This window comes from Rhinoraja longicauda, chromosome 3 (genome assembly GCF_053455715.1).
Source record: "Rhinoraja longicauda isolate Sanriku21f chromosome 3, sRhiLon1.1, whole genome shotgun sequence".
Taxonomy (NCBI): Eukaryota; Metazoa; Chordata; class Chondrichthyes; order Rajiformes; family Arhynchobatidae; genus Rhinoraja; species Rhinoraja longicauda.
This window is the reverse complement of record NC_135955.1, coordinates 3458766-3472570: the sequence shown is the minus strand read 5'-3', so window position 1 is coordinate 3472570 and position 13805 is coordinate 3458766. Positions and strand designations below refer to the sequence as shown.

At 47.1% G+C, this 13805-nt stretch overlaps 1 protein-coding gene across 3 annotated transcripts in view; it reads left to right on the top strand.

Annotated features, from left to right (window-relative positions):
• lifra (LIF receptor subunit alpha a) overlaps positions 1–13805 on the top strand; it is a 156106-nt gene that overhangs the window by 133183 nt on the left and 9118 nt on the right. For all 3 annotated transcript variants that reach the window (XM_078431171.1, XM_078431154.1, XM_078431162.1), the window contains 5 exons: positions 1011–1112; positions 5953–6120; positions 9779–9934; positions 11524–11617; positions 13189–13264. In XM_078431171.1, coding sequence (XP_078287297.1) covers positions 1011–1112; positions 5953–6120; positions 9779–9934; positions 11524–11617; positions 13189–13264 — 596 coding nt within the window. The remainder of the gene's footprint in view (positions 1–1010; positions 1113–5952; positions 6121–9778; positions 9935–11523; positions 11618–13188; positions 13265–13805) is intronic.

Genomic DNA, 13805 nt, shown 5'->3' with positions numbered 1-13805 from the left:
GTTATAGAGCCTCAGCATTACATCCCTGTTTTTGTATTGCAGTCCTCTTGATATAATTGCTAGCATTGAATTTGCCTTCCCTTACTACCGATTTGACTTGCAAATGAATCTTTGGGAGTCCTGCACCAGCACTCCCAAGATCCTTTGCACCTCTGATTTCTGGATTCTCCCTCCATTTAGAAAATAATCTACACCTTTATTCTTATTACCAAAATGCATGATTCTGCACTTTGCGAAACTGAATTTCATCTGTCACTTCTCTGCCCACTCTCCTAACCTGTCCAAGTCCTTCTGCAGAGTCCCTGCTTTCTCTACACCACCTATCTTCGCAGCATCTGCAAACTTGGCCACAAAGCCTTCAATCCCCTCATCCAAATCATTAAAGTACAACGTGAAGAGAAGCGGTCCCAGCACCGACCCCTGCAGAACTCCGCGCGTCACTGGCAGCCAACCTGAAAAAGCGCCTTTTATTACAACTCTTTGCCTTCTGTGATCCTGCCAACCCGCTATCCATGCTAGTATCTTCCCCTTAATACCATGGGCTCTCATCTTCCCTAGCAGCCTGACGTGCGGCACCTTATCGAAGGCCTTCTGAAAATCTAGGTAAATAGCATTTACAGCCACCCCTCTGTCTGTCCTGCTATTAACTTCCTCAAAGAACTCCAGCAGATCCGTCAGGCAAGATCTTCCCTTCACAAAACCATGCTGACTTTGTCCTATTTTATCGTGAACTTCTAAGTAATGCATAACCTCATCCTTTATAATTGACTCTGAAATCTTACCAACTATCGAAGTCATGCTAACCGGCTAACCACTCTTCTGTTTTGCTCCCTTCTTGTACAGCGGAGTGATATTCACAATTTTCCAATCTTCAGGACCAACGTCTAACTCTAGTGATTCTTGAAATATCACAACTATCTCTGAGGTCCTGTTCACTGTTCTGTGAGATATCAAAATGGCTACCATCACCGTCACCGTCACTGACTCGGTTTGATTCTTTTTTTGAACAGATGCCTTCCATGTTGGGGTGCGGTACAGCCTTGATGTGTTCGAGTGCAGGAGCGATGGGGATCATGTGCTCAAGAAGCTAATCGGGTACACACGTGAGCTCGGTAAGGAGGGCAGAGTTATGAAAGATCTAAGTAACCAGCTGGCGCTGGAGGCTTTGCTGCCTACCCTGCCTGTCTAATCATTTGGAGGCACAAGAGTCTGCAGGTACTGGAATCTGAAGCGTAACACAAAGCGCTGGAGGAACATAGCAAGTCACGCAGCATTTGAGGAGGGAGTGGCACTGTTGACGTTTCGGGTCAGGACCCTTCTTCAGACTGATTTTTTTAAAACTTTAATAAAATGGCTGGTTTTATGTGGAGGGTAAGGCATCATTTCTAATGAGGGAAATATGACAGTGCACATGATGATTGGGTAGACCCAAACAGCTAGAGTAACTCAGTGGGTCAGGAGAAAAGGAATAGGTGACGTTTCGGGGCGAGACCCTTCTTCAGACTGAGAGTCGGGGAAAGAGAAACAAGAGATATAGACTGTGATATAAAGAGATATAGAACAAATAAATGAAAGATATGCAAAAAAAGTAACGATGATCAAGGAAATGGTCTATTGTTGGCTATGGGCTCGGTGAAAACGAGTTACAATGAAACTCCCCACGACGACAGTGAAACTAGTATGACTAGAGTGGGGGAGGGACGGAGAGAGAGGGGATGAAAGGGCAACTTGAAATTAGAGAAATCAATATTCATACTGCTGGGTTGTAAGCCGCCCAAGCAAAATATGAAGTGCTGTTCCTCCAATTTGCAGTTTGCCGCACTCTGACTCTACGCCCAGAACAGAAATGTCAGTGTGGGAATGTGTGTTTGGCAACTGAGAGCTCACACAGGCCCAGGCAGACTGAGCAGACTCAGTGGGCTGTTTCTATGCATTCTGTTCTTAACCGGGGAATGTGCTTGTGTGTGGCAATACTCTTATGGATCTGTATGCAAAGTAAGAATCTCACTGTACCTTGGTATGTGTAATAATAAATAAACTATTGTCCTTCAGTAGGAAAGAAAACTGCAGATGCTGGTTTAAATCGAAGGTAGATGCAAAATGCTGGAGTAACGCAGCGGGTCAGGCAGCATCTCTGGAGAGGATGAATGGATGACGTTTCAGGTCGAGACCCTTCTTCAGACTGATGGGTGACGTTTCGGGTCGAGACCTTTCTTCAGTGAGGAAGTCTGAAGAAGGGTATCGACCCGAAACGTCACCCATTCCTTCTCTCCACAGATGCTGCCTGACCAACTGAGTTACTCCAGTATTTTGTGTCTACCATTGTACTTCATGTTGGTATACACCAAGAAAGTCATAGAGGATAGTGAGATCAGGGAGGGTTATATTGAAGGGGTGCATTCAAGGGCATATTGATGTGATGGAGGAGGAGGAGATGTCGGGTCTCATAGAGTCTTACAGCATGGGAACAGGCCCAACATGCCCATACCGACCAACAAACCCCATCCACACTAGTCCCACCTACCTGTGTTTGGCCCATATCCCTCTAAACCTATTCTATCCATGTACCTGCCTAAATGTCTCTTAAATGCTGTGATAGCACCTGCCTCAACTACCTCCTTTTGCAGCTCGTTCCATATTCCTACCACCCTTTGTGTAAAAAATGTTGCCCTCGGGTTCCTATTAACTTTTTCCCCCTCCTCACCTTAAACCTACATCCTCTGGTTCTTGATTCCCCTCCTCTCGGTAAAAGATTGCATTTACCTGATCTATACCTCTCATGATCTTTTACACAGAGGGTCTCATAAATAACTTTAAAGTGGATAAATACCCAGGGAATGATTGAGTTTAACTCGGATTGTTGCAGATGGGATGAGAGGAGTTAGCTGGGGCTTTGACGAAGATCTTTTGTATCCTCCTTTGCCACAGGTGAGGTCTAGGCGATTATTCCTTTCAGAAGGGCAACAGAAGGGTAATCCAGCAAATGACAGGCTGGAGAAGCGTACATCTGTGGTGGGGAAATTATTGGAGAAGTTTCGTAGAGATGATTCACCTGCATTTGGATGAATATTAGGGATCGTCATCATGGCTTTGTACGGAGGAGCTCTTGTGAATGAATGAATAAGTTTATTGGCCAAGTATGTGCGTATACAAGGAATGTGCCTTGGTGCTCCGCTCACAAATGACAACACAAACCTACAGTTAACAATTAAGAATAAGGCATAAACACATCAAAACAATAAGGATACAACTTTAAGGTCTAAACATGTGGGTGAAAATAAACCAGAGCAAAAAAGAAACTACAGACTTTGGTTATTGAGTAGAACTACCTACGCGTGGAAAAAATCTGTTTTTATGTCTGGCTGTGGCTGCTTTGACAGTCGGAGTCGCCTTCCAGAGGGAAGTGCTTCAAAGAGTTTGTGGCCAGGGTGAGAGGGGTCAGAGATGATCTTGCCCACTTGCTTCCTGGCCCTTGCAGTGTACAGTTCGTCAATGGGGGGAGGGTTGCAGCCAACAACCTTCTCAGCTGTGCGAACGATGTGCTGCAGCCTCCGAATGTCGTGCTTGGTGGCTGAGCCAAACCAGACCATGATGGAGAAGGTGAGGACGGACTCAATGATAGCAGTATAGAATTGGACCATCAGTGCCTGTGGCAGATTGTGTTTCTTCAGTTGCCGCAGGAAGTACATCCTCTGTTGGGCCTTTTTGACTGTGGGGTCGATGGTGGCCCCCCATTTAAGGTCCCTGGAGATGATGGTTCCAAGGAACTTAAATGACTCCACAGATGTGACTGTGGTGTTGTTGATGGTGAGTGGGGGGAGGGGAGGGGGAGCTCTTCGAAAGTCTACAATTAGTTCCACTGTGTTAAAAAGTGATTGAGTTTTTTGAGTAGGTGATGAAGATTGTTTAGTGTAGTTTAGGGATACAGCGCCCTTCGGCCTACCGAGTCCGCACCAACCAGTGATGCCCGCACATTAACATTACCCTATACACAATTCGGACAATATTACATTTATACCAAGCCAATTAACATGCAAACCCGTACGTCTTTAGAGTGTGGGAGGAAACCGAAGATCTCATAGGAAAAAGCCATGCATGTCATGGGGAGAACGTACAAACTCCGTACAGCCAACACCCGTAGTCAGGATGGAACCCGGGTCTCTGGCGCTGTAAGGTAGCAGGTCTACCGCTGCACCACCATGCCACCCATAAATGTTGATGAGGGTAGGGCAGTGAACATGGTCCACTGGAACTTTAGTAAAACATATAAGGTTCCTCATGGTAGGCTGACGCAAAAGATTAAGGCACTTTGAATCCCTGGAGACTTGGTAGATTGCCCACGGAAGACAGGGTAGTGGAGTGGTGTTGTTCTGAGTGGAGGTCTATGGCTTGTGGTGTTCCGAGAGGATCAGTGGTGGGACCTCTTTGTGATAGATACAAATAATTTAGATGAAAATGTAGGAGCACTGATTAACCTGTTCATGGCAGTGAACAGGTACAGTAATACTGTACTGTTTGCAGACAACACAAAAATTGTGGATAGTGAGGAAGATAGCCAAAGGATTCGGCAATATATAGACCATCTGGAAATACCTGCAGAGATATGGTAGATATTGTTTAATCCAGATAAGTGTGAGGTATTGCACTTTGGGAGCTCACAGTAAATGGAAGAACGCTTGGGAACGTTGATGTACAGAGGGATCTAGGAGTCCAGGTCCACAGCTCCCTGAAAGTGGCAACACAAGTAGATAGAATGGTAAAGAAGGTGTGGCTTATTTACCTGAGTTCCTCCAGCACTTTATGTGTAGCTCGAGCATCAGCAATCTCTTGTGCCAGCCTATTTGACTTCATCAGCCAGGGTGCTGAGTATAAAAATTTGGAAGCCATGTTGCTGTTGTATAAACATTTGGTTAGCCTATTTGGAGTCTTGTGTGCGTTTCTGGTCTCCACATCACAGGAAGGGTGGGAGCTTTGGAGAGGGTGCAGAAGAGGTTTACTTTAGAGACGGTGAGGCTGGACAAACTTGGATTGTTTTCTTGGGAGCATTGGAGATTGAGGGGAGACTGATAGAACTTTATAAAATTACTAGCCGGGCGTGGACCCCTTGGGTCCAAACCTCTCCTGCAACTGACGACACTCACCCTCTGCATCCCCCCTCAACCCCCCTTAAAACTCCCCCGGGGCGGGGGGAGATGTATATAACAGGCACGAAATAGAGACCATGTGCAGACTGATGGGATTATTTTAATTTAGCATCATGTTCAGCACAGTCACGGGGGCCGGCAGGAGAGCTCACGTTCCTGTACTGTACTGTTTGGTGTTCCACGATTAGTGTGAGTGGGTTGTTGATGGTCAGCACAGACTTGGTGGGTGAAGGGTCTGTTTCCGTGCTGTATCTCTGCAACTGTTTTTCTTTACAACTACAGCCCTGGAACAGGCCCTTCGGCCCACAATGTCTGTGTTGGACATGATGCCAAGATCTGCCTGCACATAACGTTGCCCCTGCAATCTTTCGCAGTGGCGCAGAAACGAGGCACTTGGTACCACTCATGTCAACGTAGTTGTGTTGAGATATAGTTTAGTTTATTATTGTAACGTGTACCGACGTACGGTGAAAAGCTTTCTTGTTGCATGCTATCCAGTCAGCGAAAAGACTATTGATGATTACAATCAAGCCGTCCACAGTGTATAGATACAGGATAAAGGGAATAAGGTTTAGTGCAAGGTAAAGTCTGATTAAAGATAGTCCGAGGGTCTCCATGAGGTAGATTGGAGGTGAGGACCACTCCCTAGTTGGTGGTAGGATGGTTCAGTCGCCTGATAACAGCTGGGAAGAAACTGTCCCTGAATCTGGAAGTGGGCGTTCTGTACCTGTCCCTGATATCTGTGTCTGTGACTAAACTGACCCCAGCCCAGTCTGAAGCCGTCAGCAATCTTTACCTCTCTCCCCAGCCCCAGCTGAAGCTCCTAACGTGGAGGTCAACCAAACCAGCGTGGAGTCAGTACAGATCGAGTGGAAAGACATTCCTGTGGAGAAGCAGCGAGGATTCCTTGAAGGATTCAAGATTTATTACAGCAAGTTCGACAATGACTCGGCTGCCAGCAAGGCTGTGAACGCAGGTAAATGCACAAGAAGTGATTTACACTTTAGTGATACAGCGTGGAAACCTAGTCCTTCGGCCCACCGGTTCCATGCCAACCAGTGAACCCCCTGTACATTAACACTATCCTACACTATCTCAAATACCAGGAAGCAGTAAAGTCTGCTAGAGCACAATACTTCTCCGACCTTATTTCCAAAAACTCTCATAACTCCAAGGTCCTATTTAGAACAATTACCTCTGTCATATGTCCCGCCCCCAGTACCAGCTTAGTTGGGTCCCCTGCTAAGTGCGAAGAATTCGCGAAATTTTTCACCAACAAAGTTGAGAACATTAGAATGAACATTTCCCCTCCCACCCGTGACCTAGCTGTCTCACTAGTCTGTTCATCTAAATTGGACTGCTTCCAACCCGTCACTCTATCCTCCCTTGCAAAGCTTGTCTCCGCTATGAAACCTGCAACCTGCCCCCTTGATCCTGCCCCCACTGCCCTTCTGAAGGATGTCATTGCAATAGCCGGTCCCAGCATCCTCTCTATTATCAACAGTTCTCTGGCCACTGGCACTGTTCCAACCAGTTTCAAGCACGCGGTGGTCCAGCCCCTACTGAAAAAACCTAACCTAGACCCCACCTTGCCTAGCAACTACAGACCCATTTCCAAACTGCCATTCCTGTCAAAAGTCCTTGAAAAGGCAATTCTAAACCAATTAGTGCCCTACCTGCACCAAAACACCATCCTGGAAAGTTTCCAGTCAGGTTTCAGAGCCCACCACAGCACAGAGTCTGCCTTGTTGAAGGTACACAACGACCTGCTTCTCGCCATCGACACCGGCGACTGTGCAATCCTGCTCCTTCTCGACCTCAGCGCAGTGTTCGATACAGTGGACCACACCATCCTTATTGACCGTCTCCGGTACGCGGTTGGCATTGATGGCACTGCCCTGAGCTGGTTCGCTTCGTACCTCAAAGATAGGAGTTTCGCCATCAACATAGGCAGTTATTCCTCTGCTCCAGCTAGCCTCTCCTGCGGAGTTCCACAAGGCTCCATCCTAGGCCCCATTCTCTTCTCTCTATACATGCTCCTCCTTGGCCAAATCATTCAAAGGCACGGCATTTCTTTCCACTGCTATGCCGATGACACTCAGCTTTACCTCCCCCTGAAACCCAACAACCAGTCAAATTTAAACAGCCTTACACTGCCTTGAGGACATAAAATGTTGGATGGCACAGAACTTCCTCCAATTAAATGAGAGCAAGTCTGAGGTCATCCTATTCGGCCCCCCCGACTCCATCAAATTGATAACAGGCAGTCTTGGAAGTCTATCCTGCCTAGTCAAACCGCATGTCAAAAACCTCGGCATGATATTTGACTCTGCATTAAAATTTGATAAGCAAGTCAACGCTGTGGTAAAAGCCAGCTTCTTCCAACTTCGAACCATAGCTAAAATCAAACCTTTCCTCCAATTCGACGACACAGAAAAAATCATTCACGCTTTCATTTCCTCCCGCCTAGACTACTGCAACTCCCTATACACTGGGATCAGCCAATCTTCCCTGTCCCGCCTGCAACTGGTCCAAAACGCCGCAGCGAGACCCGTAAAAGGGACCACATCACCCCGATTCTGGCCTCTCTCCACTGGCTCCCTGTACGGTACAGAATCAACTTCAAGCTCCTCCTATTCACGTATAAAGCCCTAAATGGACACTCCCCCCCCCCTACATCAAAAATCTTCTAACCCCCCTCTCTAACTCCAGGTCCCTCAGGTCGGCCGACTTGGGGCTACTCACTATCCCGCGGTCTAGGCTTAAGCTCAGGGGTGACCGCGCTTTTGCGGTTGCAGCTCCTAGACTGTGGAACAGCATCCCCCTCCCCATCAGAACTGCCCCCTCCATCGACTCCTTTAAGTCCAGGCTCAAAACCTATTTCTACTCCCTAGCGTTTGAGGCTCATTGAGGAGGCACTGTGAACTGTTTGCGTGCTACTGTATGTTTCATTTTTTTTCCATTGGAACCTAATCAGATGTACAGCACTTTGGTCAACGTGGGTTGTTTTTAAATGTGCTATACAAATAAAATTGACTTGACTTGACTTGACTACACACTGGGGACTATTTACAAATTTTCCAAAGCCAATAAACCTATAAACCTGAGATAGATATAAAAAGATGGAGTTTCTCAGTGGGTCAGACAGCATCTCTGGGGTAGGTGACGTTTCGGGTCGAGATCCAAAGCATCACCGATTCCTTTTCTCCAGACATGCTGACTGACCCACTGAGTTACTCCAGCTTTTTGTGTCTGTCTTCGGTTTAAGCCAGCATCTGCAGTTCCTTCCTACACATTTAACCTACAAACCCGCACGTCTTTGGAGAGTGGGAGGAAACCGGAGCATCCGGAGAAATGAAGTCACAGGGAGAACGTACAGACTTGATACAGGGAGCACCTGTAGTCAGGATGGAACCCAGGTCTCTAGCGCTGTGGGGCAGCAACTCTACCGCTGAGCCAACGTACTGCCCTGTGGGATCTTTGGCAAGTTTCTCCTTCCTATTTGGAGTTGCACCGGTAATTTATCTTATCGAAACGTATAAGATTATTAAGGGGTTGGACACTTTAGAGGCAGGAAACATGTTCCCAATGTTGGGGGAGTCCAGAACAAGGGGCCACAGTTTAAGAATAAGGGGTAGGCCATTTAGAACTGAGATGAGGAAAATCTTTTTCAGACTGAGAGTTGTGAATCTGTGGAATTCTCTGCCTCAGAAGGCAGTGGTGGCCAATTCTCTGAATGCATTCAAGAGAGAGCTAGATAGAGCTCTTAAGGATAGCGGAGTCAGGGGGTATGGGGAGAAGGCAGGAACGGGGTACTGATTGAGAATGATCAGCCATGATCACATTGAATGGCGGTGCTGGCTCGAAGGGCCGAATGGCCTACTCCTGCACCTATTGTCTATTATCCTTAATCGTTGTGAGTGTCATTTGGTCTTCCCGGTGCCCGGCCAGATATTTTAGAAACATAGAACATAGACTAGTGGAATCAAGGGATGTGGGGAGAAGGCAGGCACGGGTTACTGATTGTGGATGATCAGCCATGATCACGATGAATGGTGGTGCTGGCACGAAGGGTCAAATGGCCTCCTCCTGCACCTATTTTCTATGTTTTCAATGTAAAAAGCTGGACAAACTAAGCGGGTCAGACATCATCCCTGGAGAAAAGGAATCGGTGACCTTTTGGATGTATGGATGCACCTGTTTAAGGGGTGGCACAGTGGCGCAGAGACCCAGGTTCAATCCTGACTCTGGGTGCTGTCTGTACAGAGTTTGAATGTTCTCCCTGTGACCTCGTGGGTTTTCTCCGGGTGCTTCGGTTTCCACCCACTCTTCCCACAAAGACGTGCTGGATTGTAGGTTAATTGGCTTCTGTAAAATTGTAAATCGTCCCTAATGTGTGTGGGATGGTGCTAGTGAACGGGGTGATCACTGGTCGGCACAGACAGTGGGCCAAAGGGCCTGTTTCCGCGCTGTATCTGTCGAGGCTAAATCTGTGGACAGCCATTTTGAACAAGCTGATTTGGGGCTGTGGGGCTGAATAATCTGCTGCGTTGTCGTTCTTGTGGAGGCTGCAGCCCTGGTACGGAGAGGTCTCTATGTTTCTGACCTCCTGCTCTCTCTCTCCTCCGCAACAGTTAATCAGCTGGCAAAGATTGTGCTCGGCCCTGACCAGCGGGCATTCAAGATACTGGGCCTCGAACCGGGAACCACGTACAATGTTGGAGTGAGAGCCTTCACCAAAGGAGGGGACGGCCCCAGTAACATGGTCACTGTGACCACACCAAACAGCCGTGAGTAGTTGGGAAACAGCAGTACCCTGCAAAGCTGTGGCCACTGTTTTCTCAGTGGTCAAAGGTGCCTTTATTGTCACATGGCCTCCTAATTTGAAGAAGGGCATTCTTGCTATTGAGGGAGTGCAGCGTAGGTTCACTAGGATGGCGGGACTGACATATGATGAAAGAATGGGTCGACTGGGCTTGTATTCAATAGAATTTAAAGGGATGAGAGTGGATCTTATAGAAACATATAAAATTCTTAAGGGATTATTAGGGTTAGGAGGGAGAGATAGGTCAGCCATGATTGAATGGCACAGTAGACTTAATGGGCCCGATGGCCCAATTCTGTTCCTATCACTTATGAACTTGAGAGTCAGCAGGTCATGTAGGGAAGATGTAAGACAGAGTCACATATATCCTGAAACAAGGACTGAAAATAACAGATTTTACCCTGCTGTTATCAATCTTAAACTGACCTCTCGTATTCTAGTGTGTAATCCTGATCTTCCTATCTACCTCGTTGTGGCCTTTGCATTTTTTCCATCTGCACTTTTTCTGTAGCTGCAACACTATTCTCCACTCAGTTTATTTTCTCTTTTGCATTGCCTGATGTTCTTGTGAATGCTATGATCTGCCTGGACCTCGCAAAACAGTCTATTCCATTTTGCTGCACGCAGTATAATAATTATAAAACTGAAATATGAAGAGAAATTTCGTTACTCAGAGAATTGAAAACCTGTGATATTGTTTGCCGCAGGGAAGCGTAAGTGTTTGAATATATTCAAGTGGGACATAGATAAATCTCTGGAAATCAGCCTGAAGGGGGTGTTGGAATAATTTACATGAGATGGGAGTGACTTAACATTTTCTTTATTTGTAATATGTCAGACAAGGAGGACAATCAAGCAAGAGATTGTTCTGCAGATTCAAAGCATGCAGCGTTGTGGATAGCAAACGCTTACACACTTGTTTACAGGGTTAACTATTGCGATCCAACCTTCTGCAATGTTCCCCTCAAAAACAAGACTTGCAGGTGTTTAGTTGTTAACTCCATGGGCCACTTCAACCACACGTTTACTACCCTTGCACAAGGACAACGTCACTGGAGTAAAGAAGATAGACATAAAGTGCTAGAGTTACTCAGAGGGTCAGGCAGTATTTCTGGAGAAAAAGGAATGGGTGACGTTTCGGTTCGGGACCCTTCGTCAGACTCAACCCAAAACGTCACCCATCCTTTTTCTCCAGAGATGCTGCCTGACCCGCTGAGTAACTCCAGCACTTTGTGTCTACCTTCGGTACATACCAGCAATCTGCAGTTCCTTTCTACACGTTCTCACTGGATTGAAGTTCGATTCCCACAGAGTGAAGTGCTGCCCATGTTTCAGACGGAATGGAAGAAAGCTCAGTTCTTCTCACAATTCCCACAGAAGCAGGAAACTTGAGTATGTGAGCAAGAGGGTCATTCATGGTCTCACGGACTGGTGGCGTGGGCTGGAATGAGCAACCTTTGCTCCAATTCTTCCACTGAGCCCTCGTTGAGAAGCATTTCCTGCACGGTACATCATTCTTGTTGATATATCCGCTTTCTCCTCTTTCTCCACCAGCCATTGCCTTGATCCTGGGGATTATCTTGCCTCTGATCGGATTTATAGTTCTCGGAGTCGTGCTCAGTATCTTCTGCTATCAAAAGCAAGAGTGGTGAGTTCCTTTGTTGCCCACTTTCTGACAGCTGTGTCTTAATGAAACACTCCTCCGCTTCGTAGTGAAAGATGGATAGTTCGTAGGTTCTAGGAGCAGAATTAGGCCATTCGGCCCATCAAGTCCACTCTAGCCATTCAATCGGAACTGATCTGTCTTTCCCCCTCAACCCCGTTCTCCTGTCTTCTCCCCCTGACACCCGTACCAATCAAGAAACTGTCAATTGGAAAAGTACAGGGGGATATGGGCCAAACGTGGGCAGGTGGGGCTGGTGTAGATGGGATATCTGGGTTGGGGTGTTGGGCCGGAGGGCCTGTTTCCACGCTGTATGACTATAGCACTATCTGAAGATGCTAAAACACGAGCTCCTCTCGCTTCCCTGTGTATACGGGCATTCATTGTATCACTTGCTTTCCCCACCCTGGGCCTGTGTACTGGGCTGATTTAGCCTCATTACATCTGAACCTGCAATGCGTATCAGGGCCACTTTTCCCTGACACTGTACTCCAGTTATGAGCATGGAGCTCAGACCCGTGTTTAACCAGTGCTGACGTTTGAATTCCCCAATTTCAAGTAATGCGCCTCTTCCTCATTCTCTTTTCCCTGACCTCCCCTTCCCCGACTGTTACACACACATTCTACCCATCATCACCACCCTATCATCCTGCACATTCCACACCTATGTGCGCACATCCCTGAGTCCATTCCCCTTTCCTCACCACCCTTTCTTCTCTTCTACCCCACCGTCCCTTCCTCCCATATCCATTCCCCTCGCTTTACATTTCACTTCTCCTCTCTCCTGATCTGACACCCATTTCTCTCATTTTCTTCACTAGACTTTGTCACTTTCTCCACCCATCTGCCAATCACAACCCCCCAAATATACCATAGACACAAAGTGAGCCATAGTGTCATACAGTGTGGAAACAGGCCCTTCAGCCCAACTTGCCCACAATAACCAACATCTACACTAATCCCACCTGCCTGCTTTGAGCCCCTATCCTCCTGAACTGTCCTATCCATGTACCTGTCCAAATGTTTCTTAAACGTTGCGATAGTCCCAGCCTCAACTACCTCCTCTGGCAGCTCGTTCCTTACACCCACCACCCTTTGTGTGGAAAAAGTTGCCCCTCATATTCCTGTTAAATCTCTCCCCCCTCACCTTAAAAGTGCTGGAGTAACTCAGCAGGTCAGGTGGCATCTCTAGAGATAGAGGATGGGTGACATTTCAGGTCAGGACCCTTCTTCAGAGATGTCGCCTGAACCGCTGAGTTACTCCAGCTCTTTGCGGCATTTTCTTTGCCTTACCCCCACCTCTCTTTTCCCACTTATCCCCCCTTCTTCTTTCAGCCTGATGGGTCTAAGCCGAAACATGATCCGTTTGTTCCCTCCACGGAGGCTGCCTGACCCACTGAGTTCCTCCAGCACTCTGCTGCTTGCACAGGGACCTGTGGGATTGTGATGCACTCCCTTTGGGAATGAAAAGCACAACTTTGAAACAAGAGACTGTGCAGTGTCAGGTGGGGTGAAGGCAACGTCACTGACTGATGCCTCCTTAACATCTTTTCCAGGATCAAAGACACGTTTTATCCTGATATCCCTGATCCAACTAACAGCAAAGTTCTACAGAATGGAAGCTTTGATCAGGTATGGTGCTGCACAACCTGGGAGAAACGTCTTGTCTGCATGTGTACTCGTGCAGATCCACAGATATCGAACATGTACAAGCATGTAAATGTTTATACACAGGCGTGCTGACGTATATAGGTATATGTTCCTTTGTGTGCTTGAACATAGAACAGTACAGCACAAAACAGGCCCATAATGTCTGTGGCAAACTTGATGCCAGGTGAAACTAACTTCCTCTGCCTACAGGCGATCCATAGCACTCCATTCCCTGCATATCCATGTGCTTGTCCAAAAGCCTCTTAAACATCACTATCGTATCTGCCTCCACCACCACCCTTGGCAGTACGTTCCAGGCACTCTCTGTATAACCTGCCCTGCACATCTCGATGGGAATGTGGGGAGAATAGGAAAATGGGGTTGGGTTGGATTAGTACATAAATGCTTGCTTAATGCTTGCTTGCTTAGGAAAAAAACTGCAGATGCTGTTCCAGTTGTCAACTTTTCTATATCTTTCTCAATTGGAGGAACAGCACCTCATATTTTGCTTGGGTAGTTTACA